Source organism: Rhinoderma darwinii, chromosome 5 (genome assembly GCF_050947455.1).
Source record: "Rhinoderma darwinii isolate aRhiDar2 chromosome 5, aRhiDar2.hap1, whole genome shotgun sequence".
NCBI lineage: Eukaryota > Metazoa > Chordata > Amphibia > Anura > Rhinodermatidae > Rhinoderma > Rhinoderma darwinii.
In genome coordinates, this window is record NC_134691.1 from 239,807,356 (window position 1) to 239,830,761 (window position 23,406).

Consider the following 23,406-nt stretch of genomic DNA (forward strand, 5'->3'; position numbering starts at 1 on the left):
CGAATCGAAGTTTGAGGTGTTTGGATCACACAGAAGAACATTTGTGAGACGCAGAACAACTGAAAAGATGCTGGAAGAGTGCCTAACACCATCTGTCAAGCATGGTGAAGGTAATGTGATGGTCTGGGGTTGCTTTGGTGCTGGTAAAGTGGGAGATTTGTACAAGGTAAAAGGGATTTTGAATAAGGAAGGCTATCACTCCATTTTGCAACGTCATACCATACCCTGTGGACAGTGCTTGATTGGAGCCAATTTCATCCTACAACAGGACAATGACCTAAAGCACACCTCCAAATTATGCAAGAACTATTTAGGGAAGAAGCAGAAAGCCGGTATTCTATCTGTAATGGAGTGGCCAGCGCAGTCACCAGATCTCAACCCCATAGAGCTGTTGTGGGAGCAGCTTGACCGTATGGTACGCAAGAAGTGCCCATCAAGCCAATCCAACTTGTGGGAGGGCCTTCTGGAAGCATGGGGTGAAATTTCTCCCGATTACCTCAGCAAATTAACAGCTAGAATGCCAAAGGTCTGCAATGCTGTAATTGATGCAAATGGAGCATTCTTTGACGAAGCAAAGTTTGAAGGAGAAAATTATTATTTCAAATAAAAATCATTATTTCTAACCTTGTCAATGTCTGGACTATATTTTCTAGTCATTTTGCAACTCATTTGATAAATATAAGTGTGAGTTTTCATGGAAAACACAAAATTGTCTGGGTGACCCCAAACTTTTGAACGGTAGTGTACATACATACATACACACACTATATGGACAAAAGTGTTGAGATACCTACACGTTAAACCTACAGGAGCTTTTATGACATCCTATTTAAAATCCATAGGCATTAATATAGAGTTGATCCCCCTTTGCAGCTAACACAGCTTACACTCTTCTGGGAAGGCTTTCAAAAAGATTTTGAAGTGTGTTTGTGGGAATTTGTGGCCATACATTCAGCTAAGAAATTGTGAGGTCAGACACTGATGTTGAACGAGAGGGCGTGACTCACAATCTCCGTTTTAGTTCATCCTAAAGATGTTAGATGGGGTTAAGGTCAGGGCTCTGTGCAGGCCAGTCAAGTTCTTCCACACCACACTCACCCTACCATGCCTTTATGAATCTTGTTTTATACACTGGGGCACAGTCATGCTGGAACAGAAAAGGGCCTTCCCCAAACTGTTCCCACAAAGTTGTAAGCATACAATTGTCCACAATGTCTTAGTATGCTGAAGCATTAGGATTTCCCTTCACTGGTACTAAGGAGCCTAGGCCTACCCCTGAAAAACAACTCCATATTATTATCCCTCCTCCACCAAACTTTACAGCAAAATGCAGTCATGTGGGTGACGTTCTCCTGTCAATCGCTAAACCCAGACTCGCAAGTCAGCCTGACAGATATAGAAGAATGATTTGTCACTCTACAGAACAATGTTTCACTGCTCCAAAGTCCAGTAGCGGTGTGCTTTGCACCACTCCATCTGATGCTTGGCATTGCACTTGGTAATGTAAGTCTTGAATGCAGCTGCACGGCCATGGAAATCCATACCATGAAGCTCCCGGCACACAGTTTTTGTGCTGATGCTAATGCCAGAGGCGGTTTGGAAGTCCGCAGTTATTGAGTCAGCAGAGCGTTGGTGACTTTCATGCATTATGCACAATGAGCCCCAGCACTCGGCGACACCACTCTGTAACTTTACATGGTCTGCCACTTTGTGGCTGAGTTGCTGTAGTTCCTAATTGCTTCCATTTTGCAATAATACCAAACACATTTGATCGTGCAATTTCTAGAAGGGAAGATATTTCATGAACTGACTTGTTGTATTGGTGGCATCCTATTACAGTACTACGTTCTAATTCAGTGAGATCTCTAGAACGACCCATTCTTTCACAAATGATTGTAAACGCAGACTGCATGGCTCTGTGCTGGATTTTATAAACCGGTGGCAATGGAACTGAATAAAACACCTGATTCAGGTGTGTCCCAAAACTTTTTTTCAATATCTGGTATGTAACCCATTGAATAAATAAATGCATGCATGATGAATCATTGTCTGAAGGAAACATTTTCCACCTGGTTGTGATGGCCGGTGACTGACTGACCAGACAGAACAAGGTTGGAGGACCCCCATTCTCCACATAAGTGTGGGTCCCAGAGGTGGGACCTGGACATATACTGTGGATATACTATAAGGGCGGATTTACACGAACGTGATATACGTCCGTGCAACGCGCGTGATTTTCACGCGTGTCGCACGGACCTATATTAGTCTATGGGGCAGTGCGCAGTGTGAGTCTGCTGCGTAAAACTCACGACAGGTCCTATATTTCTGAGTTTTTCTCGCACCATGAAGTCATTGGGTGCGTGAAAATCACGCGAACCACACGGAAGCAGTTCCGTGGGACGCGCGTGATTCGCACAACAGCAGTCAAAAGTATGTTTGCAAACAGAAAAGCACCACATGCTTTTCTGTTTACAAACATCCAAACGGAGTGTCATAATGATGGCGGCTGCGCGAAAATCACGCAGCCGCACATCCTATGTGATGACACACGGTTAAGTGCCTTTTGCGCACGCAAAACGCCGCGTTTTTTGCGTGCGCAAAAACGCACACGCTCGTGTAAATCCCCCCTCAGTGTGTGAGTTGGGAATATACCTTTAGGTAACATATTTATAAACATATGTCTCAACAGGAAAATGGTTCTAAGGGCTAGGTCACCAGCATGTGCGGATTTAAACCTCCCTTTGTCAGAACAGAAACTCCAAAATAATTATGGAAAACACTAGGAACAGAAGGAGTCATGCACTATTGTAATAAAGTTTGCCATTGGCATAGAAAAATTATTTTTATTGGACAATACAAAATACATAGAGTTAAAAAAGACTACAAATCTGAAGACTGTACACCTCCCAAGTGGTGAGGATGAACCTAAAGGAACCACTCCTAATATTGGCAGTTGCAGGAAGAAAAAGCTTATCTGACAGATAGTAAAATACTAACTAGGACTAGGGCGGAAAATACAATAAAGTAGTACTAGGCATAGGAGTCAGGGTATGTAAATTTAAGTAAGTAACATCATACATACAGCCAGAGTCACAAAGCTAACGAAGGTAAACATTGTGAGTGGATTCCAATCAGAGCAAAAAGTGCTCACAGAGAATCCCCACAAAGCAGACAAGTCTTCCCAGAATATTATCGCCACAAGAAAGGAGCAAGTAAAATATGTAAAGCACAGCATAAAGTGTTACTAACCCATGTGGTTCCTGCAGTTCAGTATCTTCCCGAGTACGGAGAGACCCCGACGCGCGTTTCGCGTGGATGGCTTTTTCAAAAGGGGTATACTCATATACGTATACCCCTTTTGAAAAAGCCATCCACGCGAAACGTGCGTCGGGGTCTCTCCGTACTCGGGAAGATACTGAACTGCAGGAACCACATGGGTTAGTAACACTTTATGCTGTGCTTTACATATTTTACTTGCTCCTTTCTTGTGGCGATAATATTCTGGGAAGACTTGTCTGCTTTGTGGGGATTCTCTGTGAGCACTTTTTGCTCTGATTGGAATCCACTCACAATGTTTACCTTCGTTAGCTTTGTGACTCTGGCTGTATGTATGATGTTACTTACTTAAATTTACATACCCTGACTCCTATGCCTAGTACTACTTTATTGTATTTTCCGCCCTAGTCCTAGTTAGTATTTTACTATCTGTCAGATAAGCTTTTTCTTCCTGCAACTGCCAATATTAGGAGTGGTTCCTTTAGGTTCATCCTCACCACTTGGGAGGTGTACAGTCTTCAGATTTGTAGTCTTTTTTAACTCTATGTATTTTGTATTGTCCAATAAAAATTATTTTTCTATGCCAATGGCAAACTTTATTACAATAGTGCATGACTCCTTCTGTTCCTAGTGTTTTCCACCTTTAGGTAACATGTAATAATTCAGCAGGAAGAATAGTGCAGCAGGCTTATTCTACCCGTGAGGGGAAATGGAAACCTGACAGAATAGGGCCGCGACACCAGTATAAACAGAGCCAAGAGTAGCAAGGTTTTCCTGTTCCCATTTTCAGATTGATGTCTTAGGTGAGCTTCTAGATAATTATTTTTCAATGAAAGTACCATATTGAGCTTCATATGTCAAAATTAGTGTAGATAATAAGTGGAGCATTTGCCCATAGGTCTAGTTTTTATGTATAAGCTTTATTACCTCAAACACAATCAACATATACATAGTAATATTCTGATACAAATGTACAACATACACTGGGCTAAATTACCATATCTCTCAGTAAACTGTGAGCAGTCAGAAGATGATCTTATACACTGCGGATAGGTGATAAACGTTAATTGTGGAAAAAAACCTTTAACTTGTACCGATCTTAAGTTACAGCCTGTATTCGGCCCTGTTCACACGGAGGTTTTTTACGTGTTTTTTTGCCGTGGAAATCGTGGCAAAAAACAGCCAAAACTGCCTCCCATTTATTTCAATGGGAGGTGGAGGCGTTTTTTTCGTGAAAAAACGCTTGCGGGAAAAAGAAGCAACATGCCCTATCTCGAGGCGTTTTTAAATAACCCCATTGAAATCTATGGGAGATGGAAAAAAACGCAGCAAACGTCCGCGGCGGTTTTTGACGCTTTTTTTGTTGCGTTTTATGGCAAATATTGCTCGCTGTTTTCCTTTGCCTGTTGAAGACAGAGGTAAAAAAAATGCGGCAGAAAAGTCGCAAAAAAACATGGCAAAATTCACCTTTGGTGCAAAACCCCTTAAAAAAAAAAACAGTGCTGATTTTTACAGGCATTTTGCAGGCATTTTTCAACTCTGTGTGAAGAGGGCCTTAGGGCTTATTCAGACGAACGGGATATACGTCCGTGCAACGCGCGTGATTTTCACGCGCGTCGCACGGACCTATATTAGTCTATGGGGCCATGCAGACCGTTGCGTGATTTTTAAGGAGCGTGAGTTTGCTGCGAAAAAGTCACGACATGTCCGTTCTTTGGGCGTATTTCGCGCATCACGCACCCATTGAAGTCAATGGGTGCGTGAAATTCACGCGCACCATACGGAAGCACTTCCGTGGGACGAGAGTGATTCGCGCAACAGCTGTGAAAAGGATGAATGAAAACAGAAAAGCACCACGTGCTTTTCTGTTTACAAACATCCAAACGGAGTGTCATAATGATGGCGGCTGCGCGAAAAGCACGCAGCCGCGCACTATACGGGGCTGACACACGGAGCTGTCAAGTGCCTTTTGCGCGCGCAAAACGGCGCTTTTTTGTGCCGCAGAACGCCGCGTTTTTTGTGCCGCAAAACGCACACGCTCGTGTGAATCCGGCCTTACAGTACAGAGCAGTATTCACAATTCTGCAGGTTTTTGAGCTGAAATCTCCCAGTATTGCTTTTCGGCTAAATGTCTGCACAGATCTTGCTCTGTTGATTTTTGACTTGGGCACCGGAGGATACTTTGAAACCACATTTGTGATACTGCAATCAGCTATCTTTTCATTTTAGCAGGATAAGTAGTGAATGCATGATTTAGTTTGAACCCAGTACTGTAAATGTGTACCTTTTGGTCTACTTCCATATAAAAGTTTAGATCTACAAAGGAAGAGATGAAAAAAGCTGTACATATGGCCATTTAGGAAAGCTCTAAGTAATACTTTACAACATTCTTCATATAGAAATAAGGACATTTTGCAGTGCTTAAAAGCCATCAGTTTACTCTGACTCAAACCCCTATGCCTAGAAGCTTTTATAAACTGAACCAGTAAAACAAACATTGCTGTAGTATATTGTCAAATCATTGCAGGGAAATGGTCACTAGATTTTAGGGCACTATACTGCAAGCATGTCGATATACTGCTGGGGTTCAGCGTCCTAAACATGACCTTCTCAAAACTGCCAGTTTTAGCATTTTACATAAAAATACGTTATAATACGGCGTGTGCTGTATGTAAATGACCATAGAAGAGTCCTGAGAGGAGTCCAGGTGTCCCAGGCCGGCTTTATCGGAGCGCTGAGTATGTGCAGGATGACGTTGGACTCATCTTAGAACTCTTCTATAGTCATTTCCATACAGCAAACACTGTATTATAACAAAATGCTAAAACTGACAGTTTTGAGAGGTGTATGTTTAGGAAGCTGAACCCTGGCAGTATAATGTAATGGTGGTTTAGTTCCCTAAAATCTAGCAACAGGTTCCTTATAAACCTAATTTCCACATTTAAACCCCGTTTTACAGTTTACATAGAAAATTATTTTACGTGAAAAACTGAATGACTTTGGAAGTACTTAAATAGGTTTTCCTACAATTAACAGTAATCACCTCGGCTATTTCCATCATTACCATAGACTTTAAGTTGAGTGGCAGCAAACATGTATGACTGCCGCTCCATAAAAAAAAACAATTCTCTTTACTACGATCGTGCGGTAAGGAGGATACTTATTTCTCTGTGCACAATGCAAATAAAAATACATAATTTTGACAATGTGATTTTCTTTTTTTTTTTTTTTTATATAATCTATCTCTCACTGGTAAAATTAACCTAGCCTAAAAATTCTAGACTGTTCATGTCTTTGACAGTGGGCAAACTTACAAAATCAGAAAGGGATCAAATACTTATTTCCTTCACTGTATAAACTGGTGACAGAGCCTCTTTAAAGTTGATTCATTCTATATATAAACTGTAAAAAAAAAAGTGGACAAATCCTTTTAGCATGAATGTTTGATTGATGGTACTTACGTAATGGTGTCAATCATATCCAATCCCATTTCAACACAGCAATGTGCATGGTCAGTTTTTGGCTGTGTTAGTCCCGATACACAATAGTAACAATCTCCAAGTATCTTAATCCTTCTGCAGTGGTTTTCCTGTTACAAATTACAATAGATTTAAATTTTAAACAACAATTTATTCTACAATGTCTGTTGTATTTTTTACATATGAAGCCTAATACCTATCTAAGAAATAAAGCCTGGAATAACAGCGCTACAAATATATATATATATATATATATATATATATATATATATATATATATATATATTACTTCACTGGTCATCTTTTTACCCTTAGCCTGGATTTAGTCAAACGTAATATGGCCCCATTTGACTATCCCTATTATAGCTGCTAGACCCGAACCCCATGCATTTCTACTGAATTGTACTTAATCCCTTCATGACTGTCATATGGCTATATATGTTCCAACTGCCAATGCCCAGGGTTGCCAATCGTCCGTAAATTTACAGACAGTCCGTAGCGTCCGACAGAAAAATTATTCTTCTGAACTTTGCACTGTGCATGCGCTGAAATGTACATGCACAGTGCAAAGGAAGAATAGGCTATGCCCGGGCATATTTTCAGATTCCGCTTGACTTCTGCGGAATCTGAAAATATGCCATTGCCAAGTGAGGTCGGTGACAGCCCGGGAGTAGACCAATCCAGTCACCTGGCCTCACGTCAGCGTCGTGAGGTCAGGTGACTGAGGTCAGGTGACTGGACTAGTCCACTCCCGGGCCGTCACTGAACCCAGTCAGAAGTGGAACTCTGCCGCTGCGTTGCATGAGCTCCTCGTCTCCTCCTATGGTGAGTCACGTAGTCAGCAGTAGGCTACCACTCTCCACTCTGTTTGCTGTGTGGCACTAAGAGAAAGGGGGGAATGTGGCACTAAGAGAAAGGGAGCTGTGGCACTAAGAGAAAGGGGGAGAGTGTGGCACTAAGACCAAGGGGGGTTGGCACTAAGAGCAAGAGGGGTTTTGCACTATTTACACGAGGAGCTGTGTGGCACTATTTACAAGGGGAGCTGTGTGGCACTACTTACAAGGGGGCAGTTGCATGGCACTATCTACAAAGGAGGGAGCTGTGCGGCACTATCTAAAAGGGGAGAGCTGTGTGGCAATATTTACAGGGGGGAGCTTTGTGGCACTATCTACAAAGGAGGGAGCTGTGTGGCTCTATCTACAAGGGGGGAGCTGTGCGGCGCTATTTACAGGACGATCTGTGTGGCGCTATCTAGAAGGGGGAGCTGAGTGGCACTATCTACAGGGCGGGGTTGTGTGGTACTATTTACAAGGGGTGCTGAGTGGCACTATCTACAGGAGGAGCTGTGTGGTACTATTTACAAGAGGGGCTGCATGGCGCTATCTACAAGGGGGGCTGTGTGGCACTATCTAGAAGGGGTGTTGTTTGGCACTATTTACAGAGGGCACAAAGGGGGCATGGTTACTGATGGGACACTTTTATTGTGTCGTGCACTGAGGGATTATTATTACCATCTGGATTACGAGTTTGTTCAGATGGGGTAAAGGTGTGGAGGGTGCTGGAAAAGTGAGAAATCAAAATGTCTGTGTGTCAAATTCTGCAGAGACGAGTCGTGGATGGAATAAGGTGTAACAGTTGTCTGGGCTGGATGGAGAGAAAAGGTGAAAGTGAACGACTAATCAGAGAAAACATCACCTAAGTTAGCGGGGGAAAGCTACATGCGGAGCTGTGATTGGTGATTTACTCTTAGATCACTGCACACTGAAACAGGCAATGATTTTGTTATTACATAAAAATTTCGGTCTGTCTGTGATTTTTAGTGGAGGTTGGCAACCCTGCCGATGCCCCATGCAGTTGTCACGTATATAGACGTTGGCAGCGTGCATCGGGGGTTTAATGAGTGAAGCTGCTTCGGTGTGAACAGCTCTGCACTAATCTATGTGCAGCGTGAATCACGTCCGTGTGCTGTGTGTTGAAACAACGCACAGCACACGGTCCCATTGATTTCAATGGGGCCATCCACACATGCGCGATTTTTCACTGCATGTGCTATATTGGTGCATTATCACGCACCCACGCGCCCATTGAAGCCAATGGGTGCGTGATTTGCCCATCAATTCAGTTAAAAATAATAATAAAAAAAGATGTGCTTTGCGAGTGCGTGAATAACGCATGCCCCTCGCAAAGCACACTGATGCATAACGCAACACACACAGACCCGATTGACGCGTGCGTTTCACGCGTGTGAATTGGATACGCTCGTCTGAATGAGGCCTTAGTTTCTTAAAACAAATATGCAGTTTTTTTTATGAAACTAAGCACAAGTGCAGTGCTGCTCACACTAAAGCAGTGCTGCACTTTTCTATCTCTCCCTGCTCTCTCCCCCTTGTCCACGGCTTCTGCCAGTGTGTTCATTATCTGGGCAGATAAGGAGGTGATGATCACCATGCTTAACAAACTTTTCAAGCATCTCTAAACTCTTAGGCCCTATTCACACAATAGGGATTCTCGGCCGTGTGATGGCCGTTCAAAAAACGGCCGTCACATGGCCGCAATAGGAGCAATAGACCCCATATGGGGCTATTCCCACAACAAATTTTTGACGACACGGTAAAGTGGCCAGTCAAAAAATGGAACATGCCCTATTTTGGGCCGTTCTCACGGCTGCACAACTCCCATAGAAATCTATGGAGCCAAGTAAAGCACGGCTGCCACTTGGATATCATCCGAGTGACGGCCGTGCTTTCTGCCTCTCATTCGCTCTCTTCTCCTTCTCACAGATCTACGGATCTGTAGCCGTCGGATCCACCTTTGCGGATAGTAAAAACCCTTACGGTCATGTGCATGAGACATAACTTGCCTTTCAATTTTTCACTTTCAGTATCAGAATCGTGAATTGACATTTAGTGGGCATTTTTATCTTCAATGTTTTGTAACAAAAGCATCTCCTTATCCTATTGCCTAATCCTCTCCTTACATTCTATTTCTCCCCCCCCCCACCAATATAGTCTCACCCCTCCCTAACCTAACTACCCCTTTATTTTCTACATTGACCTCCCTCCTCAGCCCTAGTTTAAATACTCTGCCATCCCTGCTAGAATTCTCCCCCAGCACTGCGGACCCCCTTCCATTTATGTGTAAATCATCTGCAGAATACAGTTTGTACCCAAATGAAAATTCAACCCAGTGCTCTAGGTACCCAAAGCCTCTACACCAGGACTTAAGCCATTCATTTAACTCCCTGACAGTGGCGTAACTACCGCCGTAGCAGCAGTAGCGGCTGCTACGGGGCCCGCGGCATGAGGGGGCCCGTGTCGCCCGCCAGCACGGGCCCCCACCATGGCCGGAGGCTCCGCTAGCAGCCGCTATGGCTGCTACAGCGGGACGCCACTGATCACTACGGCAGAGCGGGGAGGTATCTCCCCGCTCTGCCACTAACTGGTTCCCGACCGCTGGCTGTATTTTTACGGCCAGCGGTCAGGGACGGGTCCTTAAAACCCGAGCCATAGACTTTCTACGGCTCGGGTTTTAACTTGCTGCCCGCGCGATCGGGCAGCTGAATGTCGGGTCTCCGGCTGTCAGTGACTGCCGGGGACCCTGAGGAGAAGACAGAAGCAGCTTTCGCTGCTTCTGTCTTCTCTGATGACTTGTACACAGCGCTGAATGCGCGCTGTGTACAGGAATAGAGACAGCAGCAGCGGCGCCGTCTCTATTCCTCCCGGTGATCATGTGACTGGTCACATGATCACCGGGTACCGTTAGTGGCAGACTGCTGCTGGGTCTTACTAGACCCAGCACAGCCCTATTAGTGACAATCGTCACTATGAGAGGGCTGATTTCACCTGTAACTGGGGCTGCTGTGCAGCTCCAGTTACAGTGGAAAAACATGGTGTAAAAGAAAGAAAAAAAAATATATAAAGTTCCCCAAAGGTCTTTTTTGACCTTTGAGGAACAGACCATAGTAATAAAAAAATAATAAAGTGCAAAAAAAATGTAAATAATAAATACACATAAAATACCCACCCCAAAAAAAAAACGTTCCCTCCGCCAATCATTGTTGTAACGCTAGCACTGACCCAATTACGCTAATATAGACATGTAATATATAAAAATTTACGGTAGACAATGACGATCACAAATAAAAGGTCTATTTTAGGGTAAAACTATGTTATTACCAAAAACAAATAGCTCAAACGTAAAAAAGCTTATTTTTTTTACTATTATTTTGAAACTTTATGAATAAAAATTCTAAAATAGCAAAAAAGGTGTGTATAAAAACGATAAAAAAAGAAACCTGCATTGTCTACGGAAAAAAACGTCGTAAAAATCATGTCGTTAGCCCAACAAATAAAAACGTTATAGCCATTTAACTAACACGTGCTAAAAATGGCTAAACGGTGTCTGGTCCTGAAGGCGCAAAATAGAGCAAAAGACGTATCCCCCCCCCTCTCCACAGGACATGTATCCCCTCTCCACAGGATCTCCACAGGACATGTATCCCCTCTCCACAGGACATGTATCCCCCTCTCCACAGGACATGTATCCCCCTCTCCACAGGATCTCCACAGGACATGTATCCCCTCTCCACAGGACATGTATCCCCTCTCCACAGGATCTCCACAGGACATGTATCCCCTCTCCACAGGACATCCACAGGACAGGGGATACATGCGTGATCGTTGGAAGCGATAGGGAGAACGGGGGACTGAAAGTCCCCTGAAGTTCTCCATCACAAACCTCAGACTTCCGGGGTCTATGTCGGCTTCTCCGTAGAAATGAATGGAGCGCCGGTCGTGCTTGTGCGCATGCGTGACCAGCGCTCCTTTCATTTTTATTGAGCTGCGCAGACGCCGGAAGTCAGAGGTTAGTCATGGAGAAGTTCAGGGGACTTTCAGTCCCCCGTTCTCCCTATCGCTGACAGCGATCACTCATGTATCCCCTGTCCTGTGGAGATCCTGTGGAGAGGGGATACATGTATTTTGTAGGACACACTGTAGGTCACATTTTTGTTGGGAGGGGGGACGCTGTATGGCGTTCCCTACGGGGGGGGGGGGGTGGCTGTATGGCGTTCCCTACAGGGGGGGTGGCTGTATGGCGTTCCCTACAGGGGGTGGCTGTATGGCGTTCCCTACAGGGGGGGTGGCTGTATGGCGTTCCCTACAGGGGGGGGGGTGGCTGTACGGCGTTCCCTGCAGGGGGAGCTGTATGGTGTTCCCTACAGGGGGGCTGTATGGCGTCATCTACAGCGGGGGCTGTAAAAATGGCACTATCTACAAGGGGGGGGGGTTGTGTGACACCCAGGGGAGGGGGGGCCCCAGTCAAAAGTTTGCTATGGGGCCCAGTCTTTCCTAGTTACGCCCCTGCTCCCTGAGCTCCCGCTGTCTTTCCTGTGATGCATATGTATTCCAGAGAATACAACCTTGGAGGACAGTCCTTTCAGCTTGTAGCCTAGTTCTTTAAAATTATTCTTAAGGCTCCTCCACCTACCACGTATTTGGTTGTTGGTTCCCATATGGACCACACCAGCTGGATCATCACCAGCCCCTTCCAATAATTTATCCACCCATTCCACCATATGCCAGACCGGGGAGACAGCAAACCATTTGGTTCAATTTAACTCCTTGAGTTTCCGCTGTCTTTCTTGTGATGTGAATGGCACAGGCATTATTCCAGAGAATACTACCTTGGAGGTCCTTCCCTTCAGCTTCTAGTCTAGTTTTTTTAAATTTTTCTTAAAGCTCCTCCACCTACCATGTATTCTGTCGTTGGTTCCCACATGGACAACGACAGCTGGATCATCACCAGCCCCTCCCTGTAATTTATCCAGCCGTTCCACCACATGCTGAACCCTGGCACCAGGGAGACAGCAAACCATTTGGTCGAGGCGGTCTTGGGAACGAATGATTATATCTGTCTTCCTGATTATAGAATACCCTACAACTACTAATTGTCTGTCCCTACCTACATTTCCCCCGACTACTAGCTGGGCTGTACTTCTAGCTGCTAGGGAGATCAGTATCCACTAGGGCTGCCATTTCTGAGACTGATACCTTTTCAATCATCACCAAACTTCACAATTTTGCTTGGAATAACAGAAACAGGAGTGTCCTTCCCTTTCTTGGACCCTTTTCTACTGCCCCTACATTAACCCAGCTACTTGCCAGATCCTGCTGACCCCTCTAAGGAAATATGCACACACAAAAAAAAAAAACTTCTCAAAATACGGAGCTGTTTTCAAGGGAAAACAGCTCCTGATTTTCCAGACGTTTTTTAATAAGTCACGTTTTCCGTGGCGTTTTTAACGCACGTTTTTGGAGCTGTTTTTCTATAGTCTATGAAAAACAGCTTCAAAAACGGCTAAAGAAGTGACATGCACTTCTTTTTCGCACCCGTTTTTTTACGTGGCCGTCGGAACAGAACACCGTTTTTCCCAATGAAATCAATGGGCAGATGTTTTGGAGGCATTCTGCTTCCGATTATGTTACCGTTAACAGCCGAAAATAAGCCATGTGAATATACCCTAACAGCACGCTCAACAGCATGCTCAGATGAAGATTGTCTATCGCCCTCAGTGTTGCATTTTGCTCCTCCAGATCTGTAATGTGAGCTTCCAGGTGAACAACATGCTCACATCTGCCACAGAGGTATTCATTCTGGCAAACTGTGCACTAAAGAACACCTCTAATCTTGCTGTATATTAACCCAGTTACAAAAAAACTGTGAACAATTGAAAAAGTAAAAGAAGAGTACTTACAGGGACTTTAAATCCTCTTTTTAACGCTGGTTTATTAACTACAGTTATTTCACAAGCCAAGTGTCCAGCAAGCTCAGTAAGATCGAGCTCAAAATGAGTTCAGCAGGTTAATTTAATCACTTCCCGCTACGGCCAGTTTTAGCTTCCTGACAGAGCCTCATTTTTCAAATCTGACATGTGTCACTTTATGTTGTAATAACTTTGGAATGCTTTTATCTATCCAAGTGATTCTTAGATTGTTTCCTCGGAACACATTAGACTTTATGTTAATCGTAAAACTTCGACGTTACAATCAGTATTTAATTGTGAAAAACACCAAAATGTAGCGAAAAATTGCAAAAATTTACATTTTTATCAATTTAAATGCATCTGCTTGTAAGACAAAATAGCTGCCAATTAACATTCCCCATATGTCTACTTTACATAGGCATCCTTTTTAAACATATTTTCATTTTTCTAGGACGCTACATGTCTTAGAACTTTAGCAGCAATTTCTCACATTTTCAAGGAAATTTTAAAAGGCTATTTTTTCAGGGACCTGTTCAGTTTTCTAGTGGTTTTAAGGGCCCATACTTTACAAACCCACATAAATCACCCCATTTAAAAACTGCACCCCTCAAATTATTCAAAACAACATTTAGAAAGTTTCTTAACCCCTTAGGCGTTTCACAGGAATTAAAGCAAAGTGGAGGTGAAAATGACAAATTGAATTTTGTTTTTGCAGAAATACATTTTTAATCAACACAGAATGTTTTACCAGATAAATACAACTAAGAATTTATTACCCAGGTGTAGCAGTTTTTATAAATATCCCAGATGTGGCCCTAGTGTGTTAATGGTCTGAAGCACAGGCCTTTAGAAGCAAAGGAGCATCTAGTGGATTTTGATGCCTTCTATTTATTCGATTATTTTTTGGGCACCACGTCAGTTTTGAAGAGGTCTTGTGGTACCAACAAATACTCCATTTTTGAAACTACACCCCACAAGGAATGTATCTAGCTGCGTAGTGAGCATTTTGACCCCACATGTGTTTCATAGATTTTATTAGAATTGGGCTGTGGAAATTAAAAATATATTTTTTTCCAATAAAACGTAGACTTTTTTTCATTTCCACAATGCGTGAATTAGACAATTCTAAACATGTGTGTGCGCTGGCTCTTTAAGGCCAGAACTGATCTCACGCGCACCATAGTGGCCACTGCAGGCCAGGACAGCCGCATGTGCTGGCATCTCCGGGAAGGAAGGTGTCGGCAGTATAAGAGGAGTCTGCAGTCTGCCGCTGCGGACATTACACAGCCACTCCCCTTAAGACTAGTGGGAGTGGATATTACTATTTAATGCATCTGAGCCCTCTCCCTAGCATTTTTTACCTGTCTGCGTCCTGTTGGGAAATGGTGTCTACCAACCCATTTACCCCTAAAGGCATTTATCAAGGGGTGTATTGAGCATTTAGACCCCACAGGTGTTTTTCAGAAATTACTACGCAGTAGATTATGAAAATTGCAATTTTTCCACTGTTTTGCCATTTTATCGTGCAATATATTTTGCACAGCTTGTGCTACTGGAGAATCTTACCCTATAACTTGTTAAGCGGGTTCTCCTGGGTATGGCAATGCCATACATATGGACGTAAACTGCTGTTTGGGCACACTGTTGGGCATAGATGGGAAGGATCACCATTTGGAGAGTGGATTTAGATTGGTAGTAGTTTTGTATGGAGTTTTATTGGTATTTCAGTTTATAAGGTTGGGTCATATGTAATCTGTGCGGAGTAAATCAGGGCATAATAAGAGGGTATAATAATGGGGTAAATAATAAAACTATCCGTAAATGTGTGGTACACTGTGAATCAATCCGCTATGCACAGGTCAGTGTCACATGGATAAACGGCACCCATTCTTATCACACGTTGTACGACTTTGCACCTTTTTTTTACGGTGTTCACTGTGCGGGATAAATTATGTAATAGTTTTATAGTTTTGGTAGTTACGGACGTATATATTTATTTTATTTTTTTTCTAATAATAAAAGACATATTATGGGAAAAAAGGCAAATAGTTTATTTTTTAACTTCAAACTTAAATTTTTTAACTACATTGTTATAAACTTTTTTTCCTTTTTCTTTTGTCCCACTAGGGGACTTGAAGGCCTAAAGCCCTGATCACTATTCTAATACAGTGCACTACAAACGTAGTGCAGTGTATTAGAGCTGTCAGTCACACACTGACAGCAAGCCTATGAGGACCCGCCGGAGGCTTCCGTACAAGGAAGACACGGAGGCCATTGTTATGCCTCTGATTGCCATACCAACCATCGGCACCCCAGCAATTGGTAAAAAAAACCTCAGATGAGCGCAGCATCTAAGGGGTTAATTAGACAAATTAGAGGCTAGCACCGGTCCTGACCGTTACAGCAGGGTGTCAGCTGTAACAATCAGCTGACACCCAGCGGTGATAGTGCAGACTCAGAAGCAAAGCCTGCACTATTACTGCGATGTAATGGTACTGCATGTCGCCCCTTCCCGACAGTGTTGGATATATATACGGCGGATGTCGGGAGAGGGTTACAGCACCTGAGAGCAATTAACCCTCCCCTTAATTAGGTGCACAGCAGGAAAGAAAAAAAAAGGCTTTAAATTGTCAGTAGTTAGAACACAAGCTGCACACAAAGATACCTATCCCCCAATATACTGTATATAGCAAGTATTACCTTATTTAGTTATTCCTATCTATCTGAATTCTTCTCTTTGGTTGGGTCATGAGACATCACCCTGACCTGATAAAATCTACAGCAGATAATATAGATAAGGCCTCATTGCACACGGCCGTGCCCGTAATCACGGCCCGCGGACAGCCGTCTGCATTTTCGGCCCGTAAAAAGCAAGATAGGACATGTCCTATCTTTTGCGGTACACTCCTACAGCCCGGACACCTTCCCATAAATAAACGGGAAGGTGTCCGTGGACAATGGAAGTAAATGGGTCAGTAATTGCAGACCGCAATTGCGGACAATTTTTAGAGTCGTGTGCATGGGGCCTAAGAGTCAGCCTTTTCAATTCCTGATTTATGGACTGTACCAAACAGGTTCTCCACAGAGGGGATACAGAAACATATTTTACTAACTACTGATGAGCAAACACATAACTGTCCCACAGTTATAAGTCAGTAGGTTGAGCTGCGACCTCCTTCACTATAACTGTATGATAGTTATGTGTCTGCTCATCAGTAGTTAGTGACAGCTGTTTCTGCATCAATCACTAATTAATTACCACACTTAGGCAACGTTAAGATGGGAAAAACAAATTACAGTACAATACATGTGAATGGGGCTTAAGAATAATAGTGACATGTCTCTAGTAAACTAGAAATGAAGTAAAAATAAAAGATTTAACCGCTTCCCGACCGCTCACTCTAAATTCACATCAGCGCTTGCTGGTCCCTGTGCAGCGCCGACGTGAATTCACAATGGGTGTTAACAGAGCGATCGGGTGTCTCAGAGTGGTGCTGACACCCTGATCGTGCGAACACCTGCCTCTGGTCCCGGAGACATGATCGGGACCTGATTGGTTCAGGTCCCGATCATGTGATATTGCAGGGAAAGTTTGCTGTAGCAACAAACTAGAAAGTTTGTTGTAGCAACCACCTTTCCCGGGATCAATCGTGGGTGTTGCCGCTGGTTGTCATGACAACCGGAGGCCATACAATGGCCTCTGAGACTGCCATGCATGGAAGCCTATGAGGACCAGCCGGAGTAAATGTCAGCGTCACACTGACAGTTATAATACAATATTGATAAAATAAAACTCAAGCACTCCTCTGGTTAAATATGCAAAGAAAAAATTGAATTTTCGGGTCAGGCAATGTAATAGAGAAAATATGTACCGCTTTGGCTACAATCCGGCCTTTGTCAAAACTCTATACATAGATACAGAGAATGGTAAATACATTAAAGTGGATTGAAAAAGAGCACAATCACAATAAACATATGAAATGAGTCAGATATGAAAAGTACATAGTAATATAATGATTCAGGATAAACAAGCAGGTCCGATGAGGTCCTGTAAAGTGCATGTTCTCCACGGTACAAGCTACCTTTTCCTATAGTGCTCCAGCAACTTTTTCTATTGACCAGCGGCAATAGGTAAGTACTGACTTGACCACCGAGCATATATCAGTGTTTCCCCTCCGGCCATCATTTCCACCTTTAGTACTATTACTATACTTTTTTTGTTAATACAGGTCATTTCTATGTTCCTCTGTTGTTACCTACTTAACCAGTATTCCAGATATATTCAGCACCTGTCAATGTTCCAAGGGAGATTGGATTTTTTTGCAGTAGTCAAATGTTATTCTCTTATTGTTTATTTACCTCATGCTGTAAATTAACTCTGTGAGGCTGGGTTCACACGACTTATTTACAGGCGTAAACGAGGCGTATTATGCCTCTATTTACGCCTGAAAATACGGCTCCAATACGTCGGCAAACATCTGCCCATTCATTTGAATGGGTTTGCCGACGTACTGTGCCAACGACCTGTAATTTACACGTCATCGTTTGACAGCTGTAAAACCGCGACGCGTAAAATGGCTGCCTCGTCAAAGAAGTGCAGGACACTTCTTTGGATGTAATTTGAGCCGTTTTACATTGAATTCAATGAAGAACAGCTCTAAATTACGGCCGTCAATGACGCCTCGCAAAATGCGAGGACGAGCAATTACGTCTGAAATTACGGAGCTGTTTTCTCCTGAAAACAGCTCCGTAATTTCAGCCGTATCGTACGCTGCCGTGTGCACATACCCTTAGGCTTAATCATTTAGCTTTATATTTTGACTACTTTATCAATTTTGCCATGACTCTGGTCATGCACTTTACAGGACCTCATCGGACCTGCTTGTTTATCCTGAATCATTGTATTACTATGTACTTTTCATATGTGACTCATTTCATATGTTTATTGTGATTGTGATCTTTTTCAATCCACTTTAATGTATTTACCATTCTCTATATCTATTTAGACAGTTTTGACAAAGGCCGGATTGTGGCCGAAACATTACATAATTTCTCTATTACATTGCCTGATCCGAAAATTTAATATTTTCTTTGCATATGTAACCAGAGGAGTGCTTGAGTTTTATCTTATCAATATTGACGGGGTGGGAACCCTACCTATAGCATCCAGACCATTTTGCAGAGTACCACAAATTTGATATACAGTTATAATACAATACACTACCTAGGGAGTGCAATGTATTATAGCAGCGATCAGAGCTGTAGGTCTTCAAGTCCTCTAGTGGGACAAAAAAAAGTAAAACAAAGTTAATAAAAATGTTTTATAAAAGTGTAAAAATGAAAGTTATAAGTTCAAAAAACAAACTCCTTTTTTTGTTATGTCTTTTATTATAGGAAACAAATGACAATGTTAAAAATATACACATATGTGGTATCATCGTGTTCGTAAAGACCCTAACTACGACTAAGTTACGGCTTTCAGAATATGGTGACACAAAAAATATATATTTTATATAAATATTACATTATTGTGCACTACAAACGCTGCAAATAATAAAAAAACAATCTAAATATGATATTGCCGTAATCGTATCATCCCGCAGAATAAAGTAAAATGATTATTTATAGCGCACAGTGATCGCCGTAAAAAATAAAGCAGTTAAAACGCCAAAATCGCTGTTTTTTGGTCACCTTAGCGCTCAAATTTTTATTATAATAGTGATCAAAAAGTTGGATGGACCGACAATTGTAACCATTAAAACCTACAGCTTGTCCCGCCAAAAATAAGCCCCCAGACCGCTCAATCAACCAAAAAATAAAAAAGTTATGGCTCTCAAAATGTGGTGAAACAAAACAATTTTATTTTTAACAAATAGTTTTTTCTTTGTAAAAATAGTCAAATAAAAAAAAACCTATATAAATTTGGAATCACTGTAATCGTATTTAGCCGCAGAATAAAGTTAAGTTGAAGTTTTTACCGCACGGTGAAAGCCGTAAAAACGGAATAGAAAAAACAATGGAGGAATCACAGTTTTTTTCCAGTTTCAGCCTGTAAAGAATATTATTTTCAGTTATTTTCAGTTTCCCAGTACATTATATGGTACTTTAAATGGTGTTAATAGAATCTACAACTCCTCCCGCAAAAAAAAAAAAAGCCCTTGGAATGCGGGGAGTGAAAAGCTAAAATGGAAAAATAAAAAAGGATCAGTCCTGAAAGTGTCCATTCATTTATAATGAAAAAACATTTATTACCCCATGTACAGTATTGCCGTATTGGGGTGCTTTTATCTTTTGTGAAACTAAACATTTCAACATTTTAGTGGAAAAAATGTTGATATTAATTTTCACGGCCTAATTCCACTAAATTCCACAAAAAAAACTGTGGGGTTAAAATGCTAACCATGCCACTATAAAAATTCCCTGAGGTGTGTAGTTTCCAAAATGGGCTAAGTTTTGGGGGGTTTGCATTGTTTTGGCATAACAAGACCTCTTCAAACTGGACATGGTGCCTCAAATATATTCTAAAAAAAAGGAGGCCTGAAAATCCAATAGGTGCTTCTTTGCTTCTGAGGCCAGTATTTCAGTCCATTAGCAGACTAGGGCCACATGTGAGATATTTCAAAAAATTCAGAATCTGGACATAAAATATAGAGTTGCATTTTTCTGTTAAAACCCCTTCTGTGTTCACAAAAATTTGTATTACAAATAAATTTCGGCAAAAAAAACCAAAACATTTGGAAATGTCACCTCTACTTTGCTTTAATTCCTGTGAAACGCCTTAAGAAACTTGCTGAATACTGTTTTAAATACGTTCAGCGGCACAGTTTTTAAAATGGCATGAGTTATGGGGTGTTTCTAATATATAGGCCCCTAAAAGCGACTTCAGAACTGAACTGGTTCCTGTAAAAATAGCCTTTTGAAATTTTCTTGAAAATGTGAGAAATTGCTGCTAAAGTTCTAAGTCTTGTAACATCATAGAAAAATAAAAGGATGTTATAAAAATTATGCAAACATAAACATAGACATATGGAAAATGTTAACTAGCAACTATTTTGTGTGGTATTACTATCTGTTTTATAAGCAGACACGTTTAAATTTAGAAAAATGTGAATTTTTGCTAATTTTCTCAAAATGTTGCTATTTTTCACAAATAAATATTGAATTTATCGACCACATTTTTTCACTAACATAAAGTACAATATCTCACGAGAAAACAATCTCAGAATCGCATGAATAGGTAAAAGCATTCCCAAGTTATTACCACATAAATTAACATGTCAGACTTGAAAAAAAATTGTGTGTCCACAGGCTCAGTCCTGAAGGGGTTAATTTCCAAAATGTGGTGTGGCATAAACTGGATACGGGGCAGACCCAGCCTTTGGGGTGTGTAACGTCTGCAGTAGCATAATGCGTGGCACGGCAAGCTTACCGTTTCAGGGGGCACAGAAGGTGTTCAGTGTAAGGGAGAAACAAGTAACCAAAAATTTCAAATAGACCCCACTCAGCGCAGTAGAAAAAATACATATATAAATAATAAACATATACAGCATACACATACATACATGAACAAATGTACCGTACCCTGTTCTTACACACATACTTAAACATAAAATTGCACAAATCTACAGATACATGAACAGTACATCCACATAAGCGTTTACACTTGCATTCAAAGACTAGTATAGACTCATATTTCCCAACGAGAGACAAGTATAAGCGGTAAATGCTATAATAAAAAAAATATACTAACAAAAAAAAAACACTTTTCCATCCCTTGGCTACTGAAATCTAAAATGCCTTGCTGTTTATGTGACTGTTGTGAGATATAAAGGTGTAAATATAATTCCCTAATGCATAAATGAGCAAGTGGTTAAATGTTTATGTCAGCATGACCTTTTCTGTGTTTTTTTAAATTTATCTATGTCCCTTTTTTCTGATGGTGTTTTTATATTAAGAATGAAAAGTTCTAGTTAGGGACTCGCAAGACATTTGGGGACCGTTGGTGTTGGGTTGTGAGCTTGCATATTTTGGCCAAAATAACAACTAACACCCCATGTTTTTCATGGATATTTTTACTGCATATACTTTTTTCAGATGCAGTCAGGTCTTATAGTGCTGCGAGAGCATGATGCGCTATTGTTTGGTCTGGCATGCACAGCAGCCCACCTTAGCTGATAGTATGGGTGTTACAAATAGGCCGTGATTCGGCAAGATATGCTACGCCTCATGACTGGCATGTTATTCCTCCATGTATTACACATAGTACTGACACCCCATGTACTATTCACAGCACTGACCCAGTTCTGACACTTATGTACTACACACAGTACTTATATATCAAACATTTACACTTTTGTACTACACCAATACTGAAACCCATGTATCATGCAGCTTTGTGTAATGATAATACCAAGCTGCCACTCCCCTCAAGACTAGTGGGAGTGGCTATTACTATTTAATACACCTGAGCACTCTCCTTCTGTAGCATTTTTGACCTGTCTGTGTCCTGGTGGGAACAGGTGTTTACCTACCCACTCAGTAAGTATGACCTTTTCTGTGTTTTTTTTAAAGTTAAAGAAGCTCTGTCATCACCATATAAGTGCCCTATCTCTTACATAATGAGATTGGCGCTGTAATGTAGGTAACAACTGTGTTTTTTATTTTAACCAAGTTATGAGCGATTTTAGCTTTATGCTAATGACTTTCTTAATGCCCAAGTGGGCGTGTTTTAACTTTTGACCAGGTGGGCGTTGTGGAGAGAAGTGTATAACGCTGACCAATCAGTGTCATACACTTCTCTCCATTCATGTATTCAGCACATAATGATCCTGTGTTGTTCACTATGTGCAGTCACATATTCACACATTAACGTTACTGAAGTGTCTTGACAGTAAATAGACATTGCCTCCAGCCAGGACGTGATCTCTATTCACAATCCCGACACTTCGGTAACATTTGTGTGGGACTAACAGCACAGCAAGCGTAATCTTGCGAGACCACGCTGTAAATGACACCACAACGTGATCTCGATGTGCTGTGCTGTAAGTCCCACACAAACGTTACCGAAGTGTCGGGATTGTGAATAGAGATCGCATCCTGGCTATTCACGTCCTGGTCTATGTCTATTCACTGTCAAGACACTTCAGTAACGTTAATGTGGGTGTATGTGACAGCACATAGTGAACAACTCAGGATCACTATGTGCTGAATACATGAATGGAGAGAAGTGTATGACACTGATTGGTCAGCGTCATACACTTCTCTCCACAACGCCCACTTGGTCAAAAGTAAAAACACGCTCAGTTGGACATCAAGAAAGTCATTAGGATAAAGCTAAAATCAGCCATAACAAGGTGAAAATAGATCGTTTTTCTAAATAAAAAACACTGTTGTTACCTACATTACAGCGCCAATCTCATTATGTAGGAGATAGGGCACTTATAATCTAGTGACAGAGTCTCTTTAAATGCTTATGATCACAAATAATGAATTGTTTATATAGATAATTTTTTTTAGAAGAATTGGCATGAATATACAATGGTGGGATCCTGCAGCCCTAGTTACTGCTAATTGACCACTATATCTATGTATGCAATCTAATGGTCCCCTTGCTTGAGGGAACAGTACCTCATTTTGCCTACAAAATAGCCAGAAAAAAGAACCCACAAGGCATCAGTGATCAGCGCTGCTGCCTCTTCGTTTTAGCGATCAGTGGGGCTCAAGTTGCTCGAACCCCCAACAATCAAAACTTTTGACATGTCATAGTGATATGCCAGAAGATTTTGGAAAGTTTATTTACCCTTCAAGATATAGTAGTGTGTGATAATTTCTTTGTGTGTATGTATATATACAGTGAAGGAAATAAGTATTTGATCCCTTGCTGATTTT

At 41.8% G+C, this 23,406-nt stretch overlaps 1 protein-coding gene across 2 annotated transcripts in view; it reads right to left on the reverse strand.

The window, feature by feature from the left end:
• The window catches only part of ADCY1 (adenylate cyclase 1), a 763,759-nt gene that overhangs the window by 445,459 nt on the left and 294,894 nt on the right, over nt 1-23,406 (reverse strand). For both annotated transcript variants that reach the window (XM_075827013.1, XM_075827012.1), the window contains exon 5: nt 6,738-6,865. In XM_075827013.1, coding sequence (XP_075683128.1) covers nt 6,738-6,865 — 128 coding nt within the window. The remainder of the gene's footprint in view (nt 1-6,737; nt 6,866-23,406) is intronic.